Below are 26,325 nucleotides of genomic sequence, written 5' to 3'. Positions count from 1 at the left end.
GTGAACAAAGAGAGGGGAGTTCTGAAGTGTGAAACATTTATTAGCCCTGTTCTGCGCCAACCAAAACAGCCCTAAGGCCATGCTCCTTAGGAAATGGTGGTTACAAAAGGCACACTCATGCTACAGTCACCAAAGGATTTCGGTTGCTCTTGTTTTAATTGGTAACTTTAGAAGCTTCAAAATATCAATTGGCCTAATGGAAATGGTATGTGAGCTGTTTACAGTTTGGTGATACATTTTTAGTAAAAGGGAAAATACAGATATGTTTGGGCTTATAGAGCTTACTGTGTTTACAATGAGCCTTCTGGTTGTCAATTTACAAATGGAAAATTTTGAAATGACATTTCAAAATGTCAGAAGTGCTCAGCATTTGAAAAAAGGCTCAGTAAAGGCAAGGAAAAAGAGACTAGAGACACTTGCTGGAGAGACTAGACTCTCGGTCTGGATTTGGAAAATATGCCTTTTGGCAGATATTTAATATTATTATTATTAGTTGTAGTAGTAGTAGTAAATATTCAGAAAATATTAAGTAATGATTAGCAGCTAGGATATAATGCTCTATGCTGTAATGATGCTTAATATAAATAAATATAATTGTGGTTTATAGGTTCTAGACTTCAACTACTTTAAACTCAACTGCAAGACCTTGTCCTGATGAATCTAAATAAACCCCTGTATTTCAGTTATATGTCTGCATTTCTCATGAATCCAGACATAATGTATAAAACTAGGTATTTCATGGCTTTTATATAAAGAAATTGTCAACTTGGAAAGAATACAACATAGCAATACAAAAGAATGTATTAATTATTCCAAGCAGTCCAACAGGAAAGACGCAAAATGTTTAATGAAAGAAAAGATATATAATGTGACATATCCTGACCAATATATGGTTTATATACTGACTTACCTGCGCTGGATAGTTACAAGTGTGGAAATCAAAACCACCGCCATGGTATAAACTATAAAAGGAGCCATTTCATTAAAATTTGTCTGCTGAGTTGAATGAAGGGCAAACAAGGTCTTACCTGCATGAGGATTAGACCCACCTTCTTAATAACAGCTAGGGTTGGTGTTCGTAGATATCCACTACCAGAGCACCCAAGTTCAATCAGCCTGAATGAGATCCCAAGAAATCAATAAAATTCTTGCCAGGTCACTTCAAACTATTACAGAGCCCCAGTGTGGAGCAACAAATTACAGGCTGGCTCTAATTTTTCCCTGGAACAACCCAAACACAGGTTTTGGGCCTTAATGAGTTTTGTTCAGCATGAATAGGTCAGCAGAGTGCAGAAATCTCTTTTTTAAACTTCTCCATGTAGAAATGGTGTGTCACCAGCTCCATTCAGGTACTGGGAACAGTTGTCCTGTGCCAATGTATGGACATGCCAACTCATGGACAATGGAACAGAAAGACATTTTTAGTCCATTTGTCCATAAAAACCTCAGGAAGTACAGCTTTGACTGCTAAGACACCCATGTGGCTGAACCAAAACCACACAAGAGTACAGAAAAACCTTCAAGGGCTTTCTATACCAATAAAAATTAAGTAAATGGGAAAGGTCATAATCATGTTCCTTAAGTTTGATCTTACTCTTTAAACAAAGAGACATTTCAATTGCTTACTATTAGATTCTTAGAGCTCCAGTTAATTACAGTAAGTCACTGTCTGAACACCTTATAAAGATCCAGTGGCTTCCATGGGTAACCCCTATTGTGCAGCTATTATGTTGGAAAGGGCAAGGGTCTAGCTTGTGCAGACAGGAAAAGTCTGCAAGTCCAGCACATAGTCCTGGCAACTCAAAATTTCTCCCAGCAGTACTTCCATTAGACTCCATGCAGTCAAGTTTTAAAAGTCCTCCCCACCTTTAATCTCAGCAGCACAGCAGGAAACCTCCATCATTTCTACAAAAACACTTTTCTCCCAATCAGGATAATTTTTCTCCTGCTTTTCCTGAACACTTTCCCCCCCTCCCCCTCCAAATTCAATTCATCAGACTCAGTTGAGTTTTCAGTCTACATCAGAAAATCCCCCTTTCTTCACTGATTGCAAACTTCAAATATTTGTATATCACTGAGTTCTCCAGCTCTTATGTTTACCCGCATCATTTGGGCAGGACACTTTAGGACTTTTAGCTTATTTAGCCTCTGCCCATAAATAATTCCTTTTATACTTCTCATACATTTGCATGCCACTACACTTGAGGCTATTCTTATGGGCCAAATCTGTTCCTAAGAGAATTAAGATACGTTCTTGCAAACTTCCTCTCAAAACTAGCATAAGAATAAAAGAGTTCTTGGAAAACAGGCTGAAAATAAATTCTAAGTCTGCTGTCTATGACCAATACCACCTACTTAATTTTGCACTTTTCTTGCATGGACATTGTGGCCCACAGAACACCGTGTTATCCAAATAAACAGCTTTCTTAGACGAGAACCTTAAAGGGATAAATGATTCTTTCAGAAGGTAGAAGTCCAAGTCTTTCACATCGGTATGTGTGTCTGTGACTAGTACCATAAACAAAATGGGAAAATATAAATAAAAGCAGGTTTTACTAACAATAGCTACCTGTAGATAGAGAAGAGGCCTTTCTGATTGCACAGATATTTCAAAGCCATCTGGATGTCTGTAGGATACAGCCTGCAACTCCATAAGACTACATCTCATGTAATATCAAGCATTTTACCAGGGCTTAATGAATGAAAAGATGGTTAGAAGTACTGCTTAGAAAGACACAATGTTGTTAATAAATGCCTTCTCTCACTAGGGGTAGATTCTAGGGGAAGATTTTAGTATCATCAGGTTCTCAGACTAGTAATTATAGCTTACATTTTGAAAGCCACAACCTTGCTTTCATGAATGCAATTTGCATCAAAATCTGCACTTACAAAATCAGGCAGAAGAGTTTTGCACACATAAATTAATTGCCAACCCATTTTCTAGTGCTTGAACTGCAGACAATTAGCTATCAATCATTACTGACCTGAGCTTTACTCTGTAAGGACACAAAGAGTAAGGCTCTGCAACTAATACCAAGCCCACAAATACTGCAGCATCCTAAACATCCCCAAAATCTGTCTTCACCTGACAAAGAAAATACTCTTTGGTAGTAAATGTTGGTACAGAACTGAAGGTTGGAGAAAGAGGGAGGAGAGGGAGAGGAAAAGAGAGAGATACCAATTTGCTCTCAATGAATATGAAAAAGCTGATCTCTGCCATTGAGGAAAATTCTTGCACCAGCAAGTGCTGACTGATTGTGATGAGGAATGCTTTATCACCCAGATCCAGACACCCTTTCATATGGTGATTATTATTCCTGTCATGACCCTCTGGTCATCAAGCCACAGTGTCTTTTGTCACGAAACAACTATCCAATAAGGAATAATCTAGGAATAAGCCTGTAGCATAATATCTTCTGCTTGCTTATACACACAGCAGGAGGAGGAAAATCTTCTTCCTGTGAGTTATTACCTGCTCTAATCCACTTTGGAAAATAGCAGTATTTCCTTAATTTTGTGAAGCATGCAAACATGTATTTCACAAACTACAGCTACATGAATAGTTCAGCCCAGAGCTGAAAGCAAATCTTAAAGCTCTCTCAGGTAATAAAAAATAGTCCAGCATCATCATCAAATCCATGGCAGCACAGAAATTATCAAATATTCACATTACACTTGATAAGAACATTCAAAGACTGAACTGCATGCCAGCTTGCCTCTATGTTAATATCGTATTGTCTTCTAAAAGGCTGATGTCTGGCCTAGTTCCTGATGCCATTCTTGGAGCAACAGCTTTGACAAACAGAGGTAACACATGTACCAAACCCCAACAAATGCCACATACTACCTAAAACGTTTGGTCTGGTTTAGTTCTTATACAGTTACAGAGACATTTTATATTAACATTGCCATCATCCACATTCATATTATCCAACTACAATCCGCTTTAGAACTAATTTAACCTTCCACACACTATTTCTCTGGTTTTTCCAATTCAGTTCCTTGAGAAAGGGGCTACTCCTCTGCAGCCACAGTGTACACCACATTGAAAGCATCCAGGGAAGAAGGGCTGGGAACCCTAATCTGGGAGCAGAATGAGAAGCCATTTCTGGCCACACAAGCCAGTTTTTATATCCTTTCTGTCTCTACTGCCTATGTAGATCACCTAACACAAGGGCTGTTTTGAATGGTTTTATCCAGCTAGCAAGCTAATCCTAGGTAACAAATACAACAATACATATACAACTGTACAGAATAAAAAATTAATGGTGTTAGAAAAGGATGATGCACAGAGACATTATGTGTGACACTGGGGAGGAAGTGGGGGTAAGTGTGCATGGTTAATATGAAAAGATGTCAAAAAAAATGAAGCATAATAATAGTGCAATTTATCCTTGCTAAACGTACTGCACTGTGCTATAATTAAATATGAAAACCTAAATTTATCTCTATGTTCGGCTGTCATTAACTTAACAGGGAGTGCACATGTTCTAATCTAATGGCTGATTTTTTTCTCCATGTGCAGCATATTAAAATGTATATTAGCCTCAAGGTGCATAAACACAAAATAATAGACCAAAGGTTTTGGCCTGTGGAGAAAAAAATCCATGCTCAAAGGCCGTCAAGTAGCTGGTGATGCAGGGGAGACACTCACTTAGCCTCATTAAGCCGAAGCTCTCTTTTGCTTGTCTTTTGTTCTGCATGACAGCAGCCTCTTTGTTGTATAATAATTCATTCCAAGTTCGTTCCAAGCTACCGAAACTGGTGAACTGTGGCCATTTTAATGAGCAGTATTGGTGGTATGCATAATCTGGAAGCCACGTGGACCAGGCAATCACAGAGCACTGCAGCCAGCAAAATGAGATACTGTCGAAATCACAAATTTGTCAAGTTGTTTTTGGACAGGGTATTATAATAAGCACTAAAATATGCATCTTATTACTCTGCATCTGCCAGTCAAAGATCACTGTAATGAATGCATGCTGCAGGGTATGACCAGGCCGTTTCCCTAAGTAAAACAAACTGCAGAGTACAAAAAAAGAATTATGTATTTTTGGCAGTGCCTGAATTTTTTTTTTTAATCCTTTTGCATCAGGAGTTGGATTTTCCTGGCTTGATGTCCACTGCCAGCAGTGAATGCACTAAAACTGCCACAGCCAAGGAGTTAACGTGAATACATGGTTTCTTAATAGCCACATTTACTGCCTGTGCATCTGAAACTTTAAACTCCATGCTCGAAGCAAATTTAGCATAGAGTACATATAAACCCCACAAAGATTAAACTACTTTAAATACACTTTAATAATCCTAGCTCCTTTTGTTTTATACATTTCTACTGCAAATGGCTTCGCCATTAGGGAAGATACATTTTACATAACCTCCTCTCTCTGTGAGAAACAGCGCTGTAGGTAATCACAACATAAACTTCCATAACAGAACAATTAGAAAAAAAAAAGATTTTAAAGTGGTCCTTTTTTTTTTCTACAAATTCATCAGGCTCATAATTGAACTCAGCTTGAAAGGCTGGGAGGTTCAACAATGGCAGCAAACCTGGTAAATACGACTTGTGCAGTGGGGTGCAGAGTCTGCTCTGCTGGCGCTCCCCAAAACTCTGCTGTTGATACCCCACAGAGAACCACCAGACTCTCACGTGAAGCAATGCCTGGGGAAGCCTTTCATCACCAGGTGAGGAGCTGAAAGATTAAGCAGGGAGCAGAAAGAAAGGACTTATTTCCTCATCTGCCTGCAGATAATGATGCAGACATATTTTGGCAGAGCCTTATTTTTGGGCAACCCCACAAGCATTTGCAGAGTGTGCTGATGCAAGTTCCCATAATATCCTAAAACTAAGAGGTTTCTTGATCAATACTGCCTTATACTTAAAAGGCTTTATCTGGCTGAAAGCCGTATTTCAGGTCCAAGTTTTAGCTAATGGGAAAGAGGATCAAACAGCTCTACTGGGTTTGTGAGGCCAGGTTTTAGTAGCAGGGGGAGCTGTAGGAGAGGCCTCTGTGAGAAGCTGTGAGAAAGTTCCCCATGTCTGACAGAGCCAACACCAGCCAGAGATGGACCCGTGGCTGGCCGTGAGTCAGCCAGTCAGGAATTACAGTAATACCTCTGTGATAACATATTTGAGAAGGAATGAAAAATTATTGCACAGAGGTAATTGCACTTGGAGAAGAGGGAGAACATGTGAGAGGAACAACTACAGACCCCAAGGTCAGTGAAGAACGAGGGGGAGGAGGTGCTGCAGGTGCTGGAGCTGGGATTCCCCTGGAGCCCGTGGTACAGACCATGGTGAAGCAGCTGTGCCCCTGCAGCCCTTGAAGGTCCATGGGGATGCAGGGATCCACCTGCAGCCCATGGAGGAGACTCACACTGGAGCAGGAGGGTGCCTGAGAGAGGGCACCTGTGAACCTGTAGGAAGCCCATGCTGGAACAGGCCTGCAGACCTGTGGAGAGAGGGGCCCATGCTGGAGCAGGTTTCCTGATAGGATCTGTGAACCCGTGGGAGACCCACACTGGAGCAGCCTATTCTTGAAGGACTGCACCCCATGGAACTGCTGTTCATGAGGAACTGAACCTTCTGGGGATGACTCATGTTGGAGAAATCTGGGGAGAATTGGTCTTCCATAGGAGGGACCCTGCACTGATCCAGTAATCAGTGGAAAGTCTCCTGTGCAAAGGAGCGTATGAAGAACTGATCACAGCCCCATTCCCTGTCTCCCTGTGCCACTAGCGGAGGAAGGAGAGCCCAGAAAGGAGCCCGGGAGTGGGGAAAAAGGTGGTTTTAAGATTTGTTTTAACTTCTCATTATCCTGTTTTGATTTTAATTGGTAATAAATTCAATTAATACCCCCAAACTGAGTCTGTTTTGCCCACGATGATAATTGGTGAGTGATCTCTCTGGGTCCTTATCTCAGCCCCTGAGCCTTACTTTGGTGGGTACCTGGCACCCATCCAAGGTCAATCCACTTGCTCATAACTCCTGGTGCTGAAAGCAAAGTATGAAACATCCATATATATTCCTCTCTTCCTAGAAACCCAAACCTACCAACTGAATACATGGTCAGATTTTTGTTTAGCTACCTGGCATGTATAGCAGCCACTGCATTAAGCATGATGTTTATAGCTGACATTAATGGAAGTTTTTACAGAGACACACTGTACCACTTCTGTGATCACCAGCTGACACCAGTGCATTTCTGGGACATAATCACTTCAGCTCCCTGGATTAAGATCAGTGAGCAACTAATAAAAGAGTCCTGTAACAAACAGACAAGGTGAGACAGTAAGACACACAGGGGATCAAACTGCACCTCTGGGGAATAACAGACCTTATTCAGATACCTAATGAGAACAGAGTTATCTTTATTGCTCCTGGTCATATATGTTCCTGAGAAACTCGTGAACATTATTTTAAAACATAATTCTATTAATTTTGTATTGTAAGGAGACCAACTGTGCCCTTCCTCTGGTTTATGCAGTCACCCTAATAACTTCGGGTTGTAAGAATGTGCACTGCATCTTAACTGTCTTCCTGACTGCATCATGCACTTGATCTCAGTTCTAAATTCATTCTGAGGTAAGTGTGCTTTTACACGAGTTCTTCCTTGAAGGAGTCAGTGAGAAGCACGGTGGTGTCATCTTTACTTTGCCATTCTCTCATCTCAGCATCAAGATCTGCACACCGAGATTAGACCTGAGACAGGCTGACGACTTTTATTCCATGCAAAGGTGACTCAGAGTTGATATTAATGACAGACATCTGTGCCAAGGTTTCAAGTGTCAGGTCCTCCCACAGAAAAAAACAAACCCAAACCCCAACTCAATAAACCACCTGAAAAGCAATGAGGAAGGAAGCCCAGAGCTCTGGCTTTGGCCACCTTTGTAGCCTGACACAGCATCTGTGCTAGGACTCTCTTCGGAGCTGTTATGGATATGGTTACAACCACAGGAAAGAATGAGTAAAATTGGTGGAACTATGGAAAACAGTATCATCCTCATTGGAAACCAACGAGGCTGGCATTTCTAAGTGCCAGGAATCTCACTCCTGTTATAGGCAGTGTAGTACCACAGGTCATATGCTGAACAGTGGCTCCAGCAGCAACTGCTGTGTTAGCAAAAGGGAGAAAACTAGTGAAAAGACTATCAGAAAATAAATATTGCTGGCTCAAAGATGATAAATTTAGGGTCTACGTACAAAAATAAATATTCTGCAACAGTGGAAAACAGAAAAAGAGCACTCAAGTTTTCAAAATATTTTCCAGTGCTGTGATGCTTCTGATATTTCAAGGGCTATAAATTATCAGAAGTATTAGTTTCATTAATGCAGGAGGATGAACAGATACTCATCAACATGAATCTCTTTTTCAGCCAAAGCATTTTATGTTTCCTATTTAATTGCTTGTTATATTACAGTATTTAGCACAGTAGTTTCAGTTTTCTCTGTTTAGGAAGGAAATTATTGGGATAAATGTAACACCTGACAGTGATAACTGTTCAGTTTGTCATTTATCTGGTGACTGCATGGCAAGACAGCTTCAGTTTGAGGTTAGGTGTACCATTTAGAAGAAGGTATTTATCTTTTAGCTTACTCTGGTCATCAAATACTACAATATTTCATGACAAGACTCCACTGTATCACTCTCCTGTGGCAACACCCTGCAGTCAGCATCTGTTTGATGCTGAAACCAGGATAGAAAAGGAATTAAAAAAAGAATAGTCCACCATTACACAAAAATACAGACATTAGCATTCAATATTGCACTGTGAATCAGAACAGATACCATTATGAACATACTTATCTGGGAACAGAATGGCTCCTAAATCTGTAATATATTTAGAACTGGTAGAGGCTCAATGAATTTGTATACAATCAGAAAGCAAATGGTTCTTGATGCTGGTGAAAATAATTCTCACTCAGTTCCTCATTATTAAAATGTCAAATATCTGAACTTCCTATCCCTCTGATTGTATTTGAAAATAATAGTAATCTTGTAATGAAAAGGAGCATGATTCCTGTATATTTTTAAATCTACTGCACCAAACCTACAACACATCAAAATCAGCAAATTCACCTTTTTTTTTTTCTTCCCCCCTTAATGCAAATGTTCATCCATACTTGCTGTTTAGCTTCTCACAAGGTCTTACTGAAGAAACTATATTTCATCTTGTGGTCTATACCAACACAAACTGGGACAGCTCCTTATGTTTTTATAAGGCAGGACTTTGACTGTCACAATTTACTTCATATATAACATATACATTCCCACACATTATTTTATCGATGAGAATGTATCAATAGGATATTTTCTCTGTTCCAAACAGAGAGTAAGGACATGCTTTTTAGTGAATTAATTTTAGAGGGGAACTCACAAACGTGTGTTTTGACTTGCTGCCAAGCAAGTTAGATATTTGTGTTTGAATTGAGATGAAGGTACAGTACTTAACTAAATTTACTAGGCACAAGTACATGAAATCCAATATTGATAATAATTTATGAAAGTAAGAATACTGATTCCTACAATACTGCAAACTTAGTTTATGATAACATAATTAGTTACACTAATAACACTGCTTAGGCACAGTCTTGCTAATTAGGATATTATAAATATTAATGATATCAAGTCTTTGTATTTGATTACCCCTAGTAGGATCATTTATCACGGTATTTCCAGTTACCAGAATTACATGATTTTTCTTCCTTTTCCCTTGAATGTTCATTCCTGGACAAACAGCCATCCTGAGCTTATGCCTAAAATGTATCAATAGCTTATCAACGATGCAGCCTGCGTAACTTAAAATGCTATTATTTAGTAGCAATATTACAACGATATAATTCAGTGTTAATACGAATACACAATCAATTATATTCTGTATATCTTTTAAATGTCTAACAGAGCCAGTCACACAAGATTACATAGGGCTTTGTTTTTATTCTTTTTCATGTGACCTGTTTCAAGTTAAGATTCCTTTGAATTATTAAATGCTTCCTTAAAGCATATTTTCACGCAACCTTTTTAAAGTTAATTATTGATGTAGTGACAAGCAAAAAAGGCTAAAAATTACAAATTTTTTTCCTCATTCAAAAGGACATGAGAAACATCTTTGACGAAGGCTGTCTGTTAAGTAAAATACAAAGGTAATACAAAGACAGAACACTGAGTGCAGCTTTAAAGAAGAATTACAACAAATCTGTAACATAAGTTGGAAATGCTATTCAGGTTTCCACAGGTGTTAAAGGAAAGAAGTTTAGCTATAACCCTTTGAGCCTGGTTTAACTGCTTAACATAAGTAGATGAAAATGAAACTGCTTATGTCTTGGTTTATTTTTAAGCAGTGTATTATCCAGAGCTTTAGGAATAGGATTGTCTTTCCTCCTTGAAGGTAATGTTATAATTTTCAGAGCTCCACAGAGAACAACAACAATATAGGAGTCTCTAATCTCCTGCTAAATCCAATTCCAGTCATCAGCAATGATAAGCAGAGATTTGGAGGCGTTTGACACTCCAAATCCTATTCTTTTGTAATTCTTTACTTTTTACAACATTTTCAACAGTCGTACATCAGATTTTTGGAAGGATAATCAATAGGCATGATGTATAACTGAAATCAGTCTTCAAAGTGATCCCCTCCAGTAACCAGAAACAAAAGCTTGGCCTCCCTGCTGTGCAGGTATTTTGCTTAGAGCAGGAGGCAGCCGGGCATCAGCAGGAAGCCAGTTACACCTCCCTGCTTCTCAGCATGGATCAGCAGGTGCCCTGGTGGAGGGGTGAGCAGGGCTGGGGCAGCTGCAACCCATTGCATCTGTCAAAAATCTCCAAAAATGCTTTTGTAGCAGAGAACTACTAGAGCAGAGAGGAAAGACAGTCCAGAGGTAAGGATTTCATGCTGACCATCATTTACATTCCTATTTCATCACAGACTTTCTAGGTTTAAATGATTCTGCAGAATTTATTAAATTGTCTGGTGTCACCGATCCTCACCTAGAACCTTCCTGTCTTGGAGAGGGTTTGGGCATCAGCACACATGAAAGACCACGAGATGCTCAGGTACGGTGACTGAAGGACCACTCCTACCCGATTTTGTGTTCCAGCTAACAGCTGGTCTGTGACTACCTGTCTCAGCTGGTCAGAGCCAGTGCTAGAGGGTTTTTGCATGTCTCCTGAGTGTTGCACCCTGGCTGAAACACCCAAGAACTTCTGGCACAATATTAGGATCAATCTGCAGTGAGTTGAGTTTCATTAAAACAAGTAGTTCCAGAACTTGTTCTAATGCATTTGTAATTTTACATCCTATATTTTTTTTAAAGACATGATGTTATGAATCACATGAAGAGATCATATTTATAGTAAAAATGTTAGCCCATATCAAGTAATTTCAAGTTTGTCTTCTTAAGCTGCCTACATATTTGTTAATATTCAGAAGGAAAATGACTTGGTGACTAATTGTGACAGCAGCAGCGATTAATCAAGGTAAGTAGCAGAAACTACATACAATGATTATGGAATTACATTCAAAACCAAGACATAGTGTTATTATACAGGAATGGCAATAAAACAACGTACCTTTCCCATCAGATCTGCAATTCTAGGTACGGGTTTTCCTTTCTGATGGCAGATGGTTGCAGGACTCTGTCCATTCCAGTCTTCAAGTTCCTCAATGCTTTTCAGGTAAAGAAGAGCTCGCAGTCCACTGCAGTAGTCATCAATAACAGTGAAATCTTGATTTTGGATCGCACTGCACACCTATGAAATGCAAATCAGTTATTAGCACCAACCTGGCAGAGAAGCATATGGAATTAACAAACTCTCTGGATTTACTGGTTATCAGGTGACCCTTCCTGCAACCCCACTGGGATTGAACTACAAAGATTCCAGATTATTGTCTGCTTAATCCTATGTCATGATACCACCACTGCAGTTCAGAAAAGAAAGGGCTCTATAACACCAGCTATACCCAGATTTCCCAGTAGCAGCCCTTGAACAAGACGTGAGGGCTTTTCAGAGATAAATCTGCAAACCCAGCCCCAGATGTGTCTGCTGGAGAGCTGCTGCTGAGCACGCCAGCACACTGCCAAACCACCACCTGTGCTCAGAGCTCTGCTGCAGACACTCAGCAGTATCTGCCAGCCTGCTCTGTTCAGGAAGCACAGGCATAACCAGCTAGGTCCCAACCTAGCAAATCACAGAAGCACAGACTTGCTGAGACCAGAGAGCATCTCTTGAGATCTTGTTGTTGAACCTCCAGCTCAGAGAAGGGTCGGCTACAGGAGGCTACCCAACACTGTATCCAGTCAGGATTTGAATATTCCAAATACAGAGACTACACCTCTCTGGGGAACCTGGTTCGGTGTTCAATCTCCTTTGCAGCTTTTTTCTTATATTTAAATGGAATTTTCTGTGTTTCAGTTTGTGCTCATTGTTTCTTGCCATTCCACTGGATAGCCCTGAGATGAATCTGGATCCAACGGAAGTGTCTCAGCAAACAGCACTCATTAAATTGACCTGTTAGTATGGGGTGAGCATTGCCAGGCACAGAACAGAACAATCCCCTTCTGCCACTCAGTGCAACTGGGAGGCCAGGGCACTTTATTTTAGATACTTTAGAAACAAAGATAGCAATATAGCTTTATAAACATATAAAGTAGTGATCCCTGACCTGCAGAGCTTAATATGTAAACATAAAACTACTGACAGCAGAAAATTGTCTGACCATTTACATGGGTTCTTCTAGAGCATGTTGGGGATATCAGCTCAGACTTAAACCCACAGAGATCCCCAACCAAACTGACAACTGAATAAAAAAACCCCTGACTGTTGTCTGAATGCCTTCTCATTAGATAAAGTCTAATCAGCAATCAGGGTTGATTGAGTGCCATTAATTATCAGTCCCTGGAAATGCTCCGAAATTCCAGATGTGTCAGTGTTTTCAGCCTCTGATTCAGCTTTTATTGTAAAAGCTGAAAGGAATGCTCCTGATAATACCTTGACTCCATGCACACATAGTGAACACAATGAAATAGCCACTTACTTTAGAACACGAATTGGTGCACACAAACATGCACAAACACATACACACCTCTTGGATGTGGAAACACACTTTAGATCATAATTGACATCAACACTTAAAAAACACAGGAAATATACTATTGTTTTCCCCATTTCAGAAATGACAATACAACTTGCAGTCCTGAAGACATATACACATCACATTGGGAAATACCATATACTACGGCTGAAAAGGAAAAAACATTTAACCACCCCCCCCCCCCCCCCCATAAAATAAGCACAATAACATTTTCTATGCAGTGCATTTACATTACAAAAAAAAATCTGTTTCTATGGAGAAATAGTGTGGGCATTAATTAGGTCTGTTATACCTTCCACAGGCTTCAAGACTATTTTTTTATGGCAATTATAGAGAGCATCATAATTACTTCCCATACAGGTTATTTAACTGCAAAACTCCACTGATGCTTATTGAAACCTTTTTGTACAGCAAGGAATTCTCTGGGTTTTTTTAGTGCACAGGTAACACTTTTATTATCTACTCTTAAAAATACTAAAACTGTAAAAAAAATGCAGTTAAAAGCCATGTCATGTCACTTGAAACAAGTTCAGAGACTTTTGTCAAAATCCTGAAATATTTTGACAGGATGTATACACATGAGATACACCCGAGGATACCGGTAATAACCTTATAAATAAAGAGGCTTTTACTGTTTTCCAGCTTGTGGTGCAGTGTTATGAACTGCAATAACATAAAAATGTGTGGAGGATAATAACACACTAAGAGCTAACTATTTGATCCCTGTGATTCTATATGCAGTGCACTATTTATCTTCCCTGGAAAGCCAGGAAAGTTCCAGAACTGAAGGCAAAATGCAATTGTTAAGAAAAATGTAAATCTCTGCACTAAAGAAAGATGTTACATGACATGGAAAGGCTTAGAACAAACAAGAGGTCTCAAACAATCCTCCTCTTCTGTAGAAACCTTATGACCATTGTGCCCAATGGTGTGAATAATTAGCCAAAGACATGCCTTTCACTGATTTCACTGGGATAAAAGCAAGTGCTTATGTTTATGGGCCTTTCTTAGAACAAGAGAACTTCAAACATTAATACATACAAACCCAAGTGAAATAGTTTTGCCATGTTTTTGGCAAATTCCAAAATTCTGAGCTTATGTTGCAGAAATCAGATGGTGAGATCTGTATTTTAGGCTTACAGTATCTTCCATCAATCAGTATAGAAGCCTTTGCTGCATTTTAAAAGGTGGTGAACAAAGTCAGGATAAAAGGTCGCCACGACCCATCAGCCATGACAATTTCTACACCAGAGAGAGGTTTTCAGCATCATACCTGGCTGCCTCTGAATCACCAGTTTAAATGACACTGTGTCCTCTTTTCAGCACAAGAGAAGTGGCAGGGCAATAGACCAGGTGAGACTCAAACTCAGGCATCTGGAAAAATCCCAGAAGAACTGAACCAGCCCATCTCCACGCCTCATTAATGCCCCTGCTTTGGTCCAGCTGCCTGCACTGGGAACAGGCACTTGCCTCCCTTGCAAAGCTCAGTGCTGAGCCCGAGCCCCCTCTGCTGCAGCCCAGATATTGCTGTATCCAAAATGGTTGCTACCACCTCTCATTTTCTGTCTTATTAAACCACCTCAGGAGGAGGTGAAGGCGAGAAGTGCTGTATAAGGGCTGCTATCCATGCCTCGCACACCGATGGAGCAGCAGCAGGAACTGCAGCCCTGCCCGCCCAGCCCCCCTCCTCAGCATCAGGCTGGTACCCCCCGAGCACAGCAGAATGTGCTTCCCTTTAGACCCTGAAGCAAAATGCTGTAAAGCACTGAAACTTCACCAGTGAAAACACCCCAGACGCGTTGTGCCAGAGCAGTGGTCTGTGTCCCATGGCCGGCTGAAGCCACTTACGGATGAGCGCACAGAACGGAGCGCGCCTGGATCCACTGCTTGTGGGGTTTGTCAGCCCAGGTTCTGGCAAGCAGCACCACTGGGACTTTGCACAGCGGGGATGGCACTTGTTTAACATCCCTTAATCCTGAATAATCCAACTGGATCTGTTCAACGAGTAAATTCACATTCAGCTGTTCATTGACCCAGCCTTCCACCTGAAACATTTAGGTAGAAAGTATCTTCTGTGGAAGATGAGAGACTGGCACTGTAGAGCATCCTATGGGACAGAGTAGAGTCCAGGTCACAACAAAGCTGTCAGCTGTATTGCTGACAAGTGCTATCCTGCTGTCTTGCTTGTGTTGGTCTCTAGCTGTGGACTAGAACTTGGAGTAGAAGAGAAAGGGGCTGCATTTTTCCTGTTTAGGCAGGTAATGTGTATTATTTGTATTGCGCAAGTATGCAGGGAGATGAATTTGCATAAGCTTGTTTTCACTGCATTGCCTGGATCTGTCCCAGTAGTAGAACTGCTACAATTTAATTTTTAACATTGGATCTCCTTCCTTTTCTCCCAGATCCAGACTCCAATGATTGCCCCTTATATCCCAAAAGAGACACCTAGGCCAACATGCAATGTATGATCAATGATATTGTGCTCTCAGTATTCTGAAATCTAAAACTGCGTAAGTTGCAACTGTAAGTTACAATTCTAACCTATGCAGACTGAGACGATAGAAGACCCAATACCTGCTTTGCTACTGGCAAACATACGCCAAATTATTTCATTGGGGAATGGGGATTTGAAATGAATCACAGATTAATGCTCTAAGTAAAACTGTTCTGCAAAACGCAACGATGGAAGAGGCCTGCAAAAGTCCCTGCTGATGTCTTTCACAAGAAATGACCAGTCTGCTCTATTGCTAAATAAACATAAAAGCTGAGTTTAACTTTGTCATAGGATCTAGAGACATTACAAGTCTTCCTTGAGGAACTGGAGTAAATTGTAAGGAGACTATTATTGTGTAAAATAATTTTTAAAGATTACAAGATTTTTATTAAACATTCACATGAGTCTGAAACTTTTAGTTCATATATTTTGACGAAAAGTTCACTACTGGTGAGAAGTACTTCCACACTAGTCACAAAGCATTGTAAATGCCTTTGCTGTTAGAATCATTACACAATAGAGAGATGCCAATTTCTGAACTGTTTACTGAGGCAAATCCCCTGCACTGTTTTTTGAGAGCTCTGTGTGTAAGACCTTTCAGTTTTGTCCACAGCCTGTGTTTCTAGAAACAATGGGAAAAATACCCAGACATTAAATTTTATTTCTGTTTCACTCTCTACAAAAATGGAAGTAGTTCCTGTCCAAAATTTGGCATATCCTGACGGACTGTGGGGAAGACACGTGCAATCCATGCAGAATTTGGACAGAGTGCCTGAGGCATTTCCAGCCAGATCACCCAGTAAAGCAATTCCTGTTCAGTGCATTTTCCCTTTGGGAGATCTTGTAGAGGAGGAATCTTTTTCTGTAACACTAGAAGAGGAAACAGTGAAGTCCTCTTCAGGCTGTGCTACCCTGCAACCTTCAGTTTGTACATAAACTCATTATTATATGGCAAAATTCCAGCCGGACAGGTGATGATGGGGAAAATGGTGCCAGAATTGAACCCTAGTCCCTATCAGCCTTATTTCTCTTACATCAATAGCTGGGATTTCAGCAGAGGCCACAGAGGAGATGCAGATCTAAACATGCTTGTGTCAGTTTTTCCCTACACTACTTTCACCTAGTAAGAGGCATTGTGTATAATCTCATATACTGCTGGATCACCTCAAAAGACTGGAGCAGGTCAGAGAATCTAGCTTGTTCAATTAACGTGTTGCTTTGCAAGGAGAGAGTAAGCACTGTTGGTGTGACAAGATCTATGTGAACAAAAATCCTGTAATGTCTGGCAGCTGTTGTGCTCCAATTTGAAATAGTTTCAAAGCACCCTTAGAAGGCTTTGCAAGTGAGGAATTTGTTCTTGGAGACAATAGATTGGAGAAAATTTTAATTTTTACACCCCTCTGAAATATATGTATCTCTCTTCAGGATATGAGTGTAAAATAATTATCACTTTTATGAAAACAGAAGTATCAGTAAGGAGGCAGATGGGCGGCAGTGATACATGGTCTAGAAGTAAGAAGATTGATGGGTATATATTTGTATATACAAATGCAAATCACATAGCTTGACTGTTCTACCATATTAGTTTCCATTTGTTGTAGCTGTACAACATCAAAGCAGTGATGTCTCCATATACTGCATTTAGTGGTAATGTAACGGACTACCAAAAAAAAAAAATCAAAGTGAGAGTTTCTAAGTAGTTTCCTGGCAATTGAGACAGCAGGCTCTTTCATCTGTGCTGTAACTGTGGCAGTGCATTGATTTAAACTCCTTCTGAGATCTCAAATGCTTTTCTATTCGTAGGTCTCACTGGCTGCTTTCTTTTTGCCATTTTTCCCCTTCAAATGATAAAATTCTAGCATTTAGCTGAATGCCATCTTGCTTCCCCAGAAGCTGAAGACTTATTTCAGCTTTGGTTCTAAACTGCACAGGATTTTTAAATAAAATAGCTCTCAAAATGCCATTTGATTAACAAACTGGCCTTTGACTTCACAATTTCTAATATTCTGACCACAGCAAAGGGATAAACAACTATTATTCCTCCGAGATACCTGTGAGAGGGCTTGCAATGCATTAAAAATTGTGCTTTGCCATTAATTTTGTTGACTCTCTTTGAAATATTTTTACTGGTAGGCTCAAATGGTAAACAAAAGGTTTACTATTTTATATGGTAAGATATTTTCAATTTTAGCATAAATCGTCTTTCTGTAGAAGCTTTCTTTTCCTATTAAAAAATTATTCCTGGTAAGTATTGAAGACATAAATTCATCTTCTTGTTGGAGAAACATTTATGAATGCCTGAGCTATTATTTAATGTATAGTTGAAGATACTGCTTTCTTGATTAGGTTCTATTGATTGGGATTCTTATGAAAAAAACCTGAAGCTGTGAATGAATGCAAGATGGTTCAGAAAGGATTCGGTCTGTGCCCACCTGTGTCTCTATATGAATTGCCAACATTAAGTAGGCTAATTTTATTTTAGAGGGCAAGAGCATTATGATAATCTGGGTGAGGCATACACACAATTTAGGATTTATTCTCAAAGGCAACGAGCAAAAATTGACTTGACTAAAGGGAGATTTTTTGGTCCATGCACTCTATATGCTGCATAGCTCTTGCCTATGGAAATGAAAATGTATGCTTTCTAGCTTCTGTACAATAATTTAGATGTGCCCAGATCTCTGAAGCAAAAAGCAGCAGACACTGCACAGGTTGTCTGACACAGTACTCATAATAACATGGCAAGAGCTGCAATGTGAGAGCATGCAGACAAATAAAATCTCCTCTGAGAGGTGTTTCTGTATGTACAACCTTCAGGACACCAATGTCTATGGAAAGGCTGCCTCCATAATGATGGTTCCTCCTCCTCATGTCTCATTGAACACCGACTTACCAGAACGTTAAATGCGTAAATTATCCTTTCTATCTAATTATTACTTCTGCTGGTGGTTTGTGGGATGAAGAACATTAAGGGAAGTGGTTTATGTGGTACAAAGTGGTTTATGTGGTACAGCATGGAACAATCTTGGGAAAAAAAACCTCAAGACTCTTTGTTTTAAAGAACAAATTTGTGAAAAGAAAAAGCTTCCAAAATATTGATATAGTACAGATGGAATTATTTGCTTCACTCACATTAGCTGCTTAAATGACTCTAGAGATACAGGTTAGCAGATGGGATGTTACTTAACAAGTCTTCAGATACTGAATCGACGCAAAACTGAATTGGATGATAGCTGATAGCCATTTTAAAACATTACGATTGAACTAATATACATGAGCTAATGAACTACTGTTTGTTTCAGAGTCTAGAACAGCTTTCAGAAAGCAATTTGAAGGACTCAAATATTACACCTATGAATTGCCTGAATGATGGGGAAAAAAGCCCACCTAATCTTTTTTACTGAGTCCTTGACTTAAAGTCCTAATGAATGGAGAGCTTACTAGTGACACTTGGAGGGATAACACGCAGAAGAAAGATTCAAAGATGCTAATAACTACAGGGTCTGAAAAGCAGGCAACCATTCACATAAGGCTTAAAAAATCCATATTGAGAAAAAAAAAAAAGGACTGGATAGTCCTATGTCGTGTGGGTCTCAGTAAGTCAGTGAAGTATTTCAGATATTTTGTTATACTTCAAGAAATTTCATCAGACAATCTTGAGATAAACTGTCATTCTAATCAAAAGTGCAGGCTAATATCAGTAAATAATGGAATTATTTATTAATTAATAATAAATACTTAAAGTATTTAAAGGAAATTACTTAAAAGGAGAAGAAGGTCTCTAGCCCATGCAAGATAAGCTTATGTGATAAACGCTGTATCTTCCGCAACAGCTTGGATTCTCTCTACAACAGCACAACATAATGCTGACATGGTGTCAAGCAGAGGGGAGCTGGCACTTTGGGAGCATTAGGGCAGGGACTGCAGGTACGGAAATACGGATGCAGCAGCTGGGCAGCAGGAAGAGCCCCACAGAGTGTGCTAAAGCCACAGCAGCCTCCTGACACAGGCTTACAGAGGAGCTTCCCCAGCACCAAGGGGATGGCTACTCTTCCTGGCAGAGACCCCTCAAAGTACCTGATTTTGGGGGCTGCAAGACAGATCTAGCTCACGTCCTGCTCTCCAGCAAGCCTGGGCAGTTGTGAGTGGCCAACAACGAAGGAGGAGAAAAAAGTTGAGAATCCATTAGCCACTTATCAGACGAGGGCACAGCAGGAGATAAGAGCACTATAAGGGCTCCTTTAGGAATGTTATCCAATGCATTAATTCCTATACTACTCAAATCTATTTTTCCTCCCCTTAAGTTCTCCACTGCGAATTAATGCATCTTTGATCTAAATAGCTAAACTGGGTGTTTAGGAGTGGGAAACTGGTTCTTATCAAGGGACCCTGAATGATGCAATTTTGTGTCCCATGTCTTTGAGGGGGGAAATACAGAATAACTCAAGAATTTTCAGGAGGCTCCCTGAGGTAACTGTGGGTTTTTTCCCTGTCAACCACCCCTAGAGGAATGGTTATATTTTCTTATCTCACTAAAGCATTCTGTCAGTTCTTGGAACTACAAAGTGGACCTTTATGCACTAGGTGGGCACACACATGGATAAAAGATCCATGATCATCTTTTCTAAGAAAACAAATATGATTCCACATGCCTTGAGCAGTGAGGGGTCTGGGAAACATCTTCATGATCAGCCATGTACAGCAAATTGTATCATGGTACTGCAGATCTACAAAAGGAATGACGGCTTTGTAAGCAGATGAACTAACTCCCTCATGTAAACAGTCCAATCACATATAGAGGTTCTATAACTATCCTTAAATACCTGCTGAATATCACATCATATTTCATTTATTAACACCCAAAGGTCTCACCTCTCTCTTATAAGTACTGTTGTAGAAAATAAAATCCTTCAGCTCTCCCAGTGGTTCTGCAGCTGCTTGGACAGCATCAACAGATGTGTAAGGTAGACGTAGATTTATCTGACCCATTTCCACAAGCCATAGCCTTCAGCTCCAAAGAAATTTCTATAGCAGGTACCAATTAAGTCACTCAGATCTGGTGGTTTGATGATAAAAGTCATCAAGGAACATTACACAGCAGTTCACAGTGTTTTTAGGTTTTTGTTTTCTGAGAGCAAGCCAACAGGAACACCATCACCTCTAGAATCAAGTGGGTCTGTTATCCCTTTTTAGGAAAGGTGTATTTGTCAGAGATGATCTCTAGGAAAGCACTCTTTTTAGCAAAGAATGGTGTTCTGAAAATTGTGTGGAAAAGAGTTTCAGAATTACCAATATGTGCTGTTTGACAACATCGAATGCAATGGCTCCATTTAACTTGAAAATATCTGTTATGCAATCCAAGTTAATTGAAATGAAAAGGTCAAAACCAAAATATGTTGCAAAAAGATTGAAACAGATTTGATTCACCCAAATAATATTTTTTTCTTTAAATGTGTTAATTCCACACGTTGTTAGAATTTTGATTATCAGTCTTAACTGGAAAACTTTTCCATGCTTAGACTTCCCTGTGACAGAATAACTGTTTTCTCATCACTGGCAATAGTCTCATTAATGCCTAACAGATCCAGGGTAGATCTTCAGTGTTCATCATAGGACACTCTGAATCAGACACAGCAGGGACTTGAGATCTATTTTGATTAGAAGAAATTTGTCAATGAAAAACAGTTCCCTCAAAGAAATTTTCAACAAATTCTATTGAGAGCCATCTACTGAGGGACATCCTCCTGTGACCAGAATTTTGAAAGCTGCAGACTTCTCAAAATCAAACAGAAAAGCAATTTTTCTATCTTGGAACCTCAATTCAGTTCTGCAATGATTAACCCCTCATCCTTGTGAGTCTTTCCCTCTAGTACTCTCACATTATATTTCAGCTAAAATTACTTTCATCCTTTATCAGCTTGCCTGTACGAATTTGTGCAGCAGCTGCTGTGTCCATTGAAGAGTGAGATTCATATGAACAAAATAGGTCTGACCCTGCGAATCCTTCGTGTCGGAGATAAAAACCCACTTCCACATTTCCTTAGGGATTGTTTTACCTATCTCCGTCCAAATAACAAATATCAACAAGAAAAGCAGCAATATAACTCATGATATTGAAGGAAGTTAAACCCTTTCTTAAATGTACTGCCAGCTTCCAAAATGCCAGCTTAGAAAAATAATGCTTTCTCTGGTTTTTTTTTTTTTTTTTTTCTAATTGCATGGATAAAAGAACCCCTCATCAGTCAGATCAAGCTGTGTCAGAGGGCTTGTGCTGTAACAGGAAAAAAAAAATTATTGCTCCCTCCTTCCTGGGCAGAAAATCCACTTTTCTACCACTGGGAAAAGCAAAAGATCGGTGACCAAACTGCAGCTAGCTCAGCGTCAAGCCCCAGCTGAGCTGCACAGCAGTGCATTCCTGTGCCAGCGTGGGCTCCAGGACCATGCCTTCCCTGAGCACAACATCATCCACTGCTTGCTTTCCCTTTCTTCCTTTCACTGCCAGGTACAGCCTCTGACTGAAAGATCGACAAAGCTGCTATGATACAAAAAGGAAAATTTCTTAAACATGTGTTTTTTGTATGACTGATAATGTTTCCAAGAAGAACTTCTCTGATGGCAGAGCTTTGCAATACTGAATGTTTTACATTTTCCCTTTTTGGAAAACAAGTCCCCTGCAGTCACAACACATGTAACATAAAAAAATCCAACCAAAACAACAACCCCACAGAAATTTTTCTAAGTAATTATTTTGAGATGGCAGAGAGGAATAAAGAAACAGCACTTTCTACTGTCCTTATCTTGCCTTCTATTTATTTTCAGTATCCAACAAGGAACTGGGTACAGTTTCAGATTCAATTTCCAGTCACCTCCACATGTACTCAAGGGAACTCAGTCTACAACAGAGCTAGCTTCATGCCTGAGTAAAACAACTTGCCTATAATTTAATCAACAATTAACCAAGCCTCTTGTGAAGAGTCATCTCCATGTTGCATTTACTTTGTAAACTTGAAACAAAACTCACTTGGTGCCAATTCACACCATGTGCTTAACCTACATGGAGAACAGCTCTGTGTGTGCTCATGCAAGAGAGCAGCAGCATGAATCCACATCAGTAGTGTGAATCCACATTAAAAATAGGTGCAGCAGTACTGGGTTTTCAAAGGACAAGCAATATCGTGGATCCCTGGGAGAGATAGAGAAAAACATATTGCCAAAGCAATTATTCTCCCCATCGTCTCAATTCTGAAAGTCCCTGCGTGGCCAGACCCAAGGAAGCAGGGTAGATATCCAGGCAGAGCAGGAACGAGAAGCAGACCCAGTGTTCCCAGGAGAACAAATCCCCTGAAGAGGCCGGGAGTGACTGCTATAGGACAGCATTTGAACTGATGCTCAATTGAGACCTAATTGTTAGTAAATAATTATTACCATACAGTGATAGTTGAAACTATTTTGCATGAAAATTCATTACGAGGATGACAAATAGCAATTGTTACAGAATGAGCTTTAATTCATTCTTACGAATTTATGAAATAACAATCCTATCTATGCAGACTTCATTTACTAGCTGGTGAGATGAGCAGAAATAAAGGAAAGCTAATAGATAATTCCCCTAAGCAGCTCCAAATAAAATGAAGAATTAATGCAAAACTGCACAAAATAAAAGGCATTATTAGTGTTGAATTTAGTCTGTAACTTTACAATGTGCTGATTTGAATATTGCAACTTTTCATTAAAAGTGGCAAAATAATATGTAAGAATCAATAATGAAAACCTGTTCTAATTTGATGTTTTTTACAACAATAACAAAAAAACTTTATAGATTGTTTTTGTTTGACAAATTCTGATTTCCTTCAAAAGAAAGTCTCACAGAAGATTCTCACTATCAATTAGCAATTTCTCTCCCAGTCATCTGTAATGGTGCAAGTGTGGCAGTCCACTAATTACTTTTTGTTTTATTAGCAAAGACAGACAGTTGAGAACAGGTTGAATTTCTGTAATTAGCACTGGGCTAGGAAAAAAATAGAAAATAATGAAATGTTTTCAGAAGTGAATGCTTGGGTATGTCTGTCCCAACTCTTTTCTCTCTTTCACATTCATTTTTCTTAGGACTTTATGTCGACATTTTCAAACAGCACTTTGTTCCCCCTTTTGTTTCTGCATGTACTGCAAATTTAATCTCTGCAGAGAACAGCCACTCCATTCAGTGCTGTATCCATTGAAGACTTTTCTCAGTGCATGGCTCTGTGAGCAGTGGAGCTAATGATATCTGGCTTCCAGCAGCTCTGTGTCTCCTGGTTGGGTTCTCTGACGTCTAATAAGGTGTGACTGCCAATTAAAGCCTTTCCTGTGGCTGACACAGTCCTAACAGTGCTGTCCCATGCGGGTTCTCAGAGGTCTAATAAAGGTGAGCTCATAGTGTGCTTGTGCTTACAGTGAAGGAATGCAGCTACTCTCTCTGCTCTGCCTTTTCTGTTTCTCAAAATTTGTTAGAGTGAAACACTTTCTACCTTCTGGCAAATTTCAGTGAAAATGGCCACAAAAGCTCAAATGTGATGGAAGATACTCAAATGGATGTACAAATACCTATCAAGTTTCTTTGGAAATACAGTCTAAAAACTGCTCTTTCCACAGGAGACTACACTTATCTCAATCAAAAGACTCACGTCTGAAAAGTGGCTTTGCCTTAAGTGGCATTTTCTTTCTTAAAAATCTTTGTGGGTCTGAAGTACCATCCCTTGAATCTTGTCTCATATTATTTTGGTAGCCTGACACTGCATCCAGCAACCTATTCTTCCCTCATCAATTTTAATAATGAGAGAAGAATTAGGTGTAGCCCCTTAACTTCTCTGTGTCATGGGCAGCTTCGTACAGGAAGGTTTTGTTCTTCTACCCCTAAAGCCACAGCCTGTGCCAGAAACCTCACAGTGTCCAGCTGGTGCCCAAGTGTGCCTGTTGTTGGGTTTATCCACCCTTGGAGCACTCTCTGCGTGGCACAGAGCAAAGCCTGCAGCCTGTGCTCCCCCGTGTGCTGGGGTAAGGACAGGCAGGGGGCAGAGGAAGGCTTGGCTCTTTGGCAGTCCAGGCAGGAGAAGCACAGCCTTGCTCTGCCGCACCGATGGCACCCTGTGGCTGTTTGAGACTTGCAGCAATCCACCCGACTTCATTCTCCTCGTACAGGGCTGAGACAAAGGACTCTCTGTCTGCATTCAAAATCATGGCTATTCACTGCAAGACAAAGTATTCTTTCCCCAATGGTTATCAGTAGAAACTTAACCTGTAATTTCAAAACACAGGGCCAGCTCCCTCACTCCCCTGCTCTGCACTCCCATGATTTGAATGTCTTTTAGTTCTTCACTCTGCATTAAATGGCACGAATAGTAATTCCAGGATGAGAATTTTTTGGCCTGATCTTGTCCTCACGTAACTAAGTTATCAGAGCCTTCACTGACTTCAACAGACACTAACACAGACTAAAAAGAAGAGCAATGAAGTGCATGGAGAACCAGATCTCTACTTTGCAGTTCTGTAGTCATAAAAAAGTATAGAGCTCCTTAAAGGGTTTCACATTTGCACAAATACAATAACAATACTGTCTCATGGATCAAGTCCCACGTTTTTGTGATGGAAAAGCCTGTTTATTCACACACAAAGGGCCATCCTGCTGTTATAAAAATCTCTCAGCTAAATGCTTCAGTAAAAAGCCTGCTGAAGAAAAGACAGTAATCAAATTGTCCTGAATCCCTTGAAACTTTTGTTGCAAAGAGGTACCAACAAGAAGTCTTGTTGAAAATGTTAAAAATCCACAAGAAGTCTCACAAAAACGACTGTGTTCCGTGTTGAAGGGAAAGTTTATCTTACAGAGGCAAAAGTCATCACCATTGCTTTCCTGTCATGAGCTGTCCCATTTCCAGAATGGTTTTGCTCTTCCTCCGATCCCTGAGGTCCCACCCCCAACCGGTGCTGGGCAGGAGAGAAGGGCACAGGGCAGATCCAGCTTCATGGCAGCTCTGCCTGTGGTGGGAACACCTCCCACCTTCCTCCCTTGCCTGAGAGATGAGGAGGGTCACAGGGCAGGGCCAGGGGGCAGCAGGTGCACATGGGCTGAACACAACACAGTAAGGACAAGAGCACAGCACCCACAGGAACAGCACTGCAAGGCACTGCATCCCAGCCAGGACAAGAGGGAGATGTGGGAGGATGAAGGTGGACCTGAAAAAGGGCTCAGGGCAAAGCCACAAGCTGTCCCACTGAGAAGCAGCATGCCATGGGTGGATTTTAAATCATTGCTGGGTAGAAAACCTTACAGACATCCACCTCTGCTATGGAGGACATGTGTGACCTCAATACTTTGTGAGGAAAGACATACATTTGAAAAGGAATCCAGACTCTTTACATGAAAATGGCCAATATTCCAGATGAACAAAGTTTTCCATACCAGAATATAATGCTGAAAGGTTCTACCATGAAACAAGTATACTTTAGAAAGTACCCCTTTGTTCTACCTCTTTTTTTTTATTTTAGTTACATCTGCTAGAAATAATGACTACAGAATCTCTTTCAACAAAAGGTCATTTATGTCAATGGACAGAACACAGAGGATCAGATCACCTGCTGTAATTGCAAATTAATGCTCTACTGCTAATGCATTAACTACACAATATTGATCTACAATTGAATCATACAGGCTACTGTGAAGTGATTTTTACTTTAATATTTTTATGCTTTTATTGCTTTTTCCA

At 40.1% G+C, this 26,325-nt stretch overlaps 1 protein-coding gene across 2 annotated transcripts in view; it reads right to left on the bottom strand.

Annotated features, from left to right (window-relative positions):
- Window positions 1-26,325, bottom strand: part of DPYD (dihydropyrimidine dehydrogenase) — a 343,524-nt gene that overhangs the window by 33,996 nt on the left and 283,203 nt on the right. For both annotated transcript variants that reach the window (XM_066192389.1, XM_066192390.1), the window contains one exon: window positions 11,571-11,750. In XM_066192389.1, the coding sequence (XP_066048486.1) occupies window positions 11,571-11,750 (180 nt within the window). The remainder of the gene's footprint in view (window positions 1-11,570; window positions 11,751-26,325) is intronic.

The sequence above is a fragment of the Chamaea fasciata genome, unplaced genomic scaffold (genome assembly GCF_029207755.1).
Source record: "Chamaea fasciata isolate MVZ Bird 193981 ecotype frontalis unplaced genomic scaffold, bChaFas1.0.hap1 SCAF_10, whole genome shotgun sequence".
Taxonomy (NCBI): domain Eukaryota; kingdom Metazoa; phylum Chordata; class Aves; order Passeriformes; family Sylviidae; genus Chamaea; species Chamaea fasciata.
Note: the sequence above shows the minus strand (reverse complement) of the source record. Positions and strands in the feature narration are given on the sequence as shown.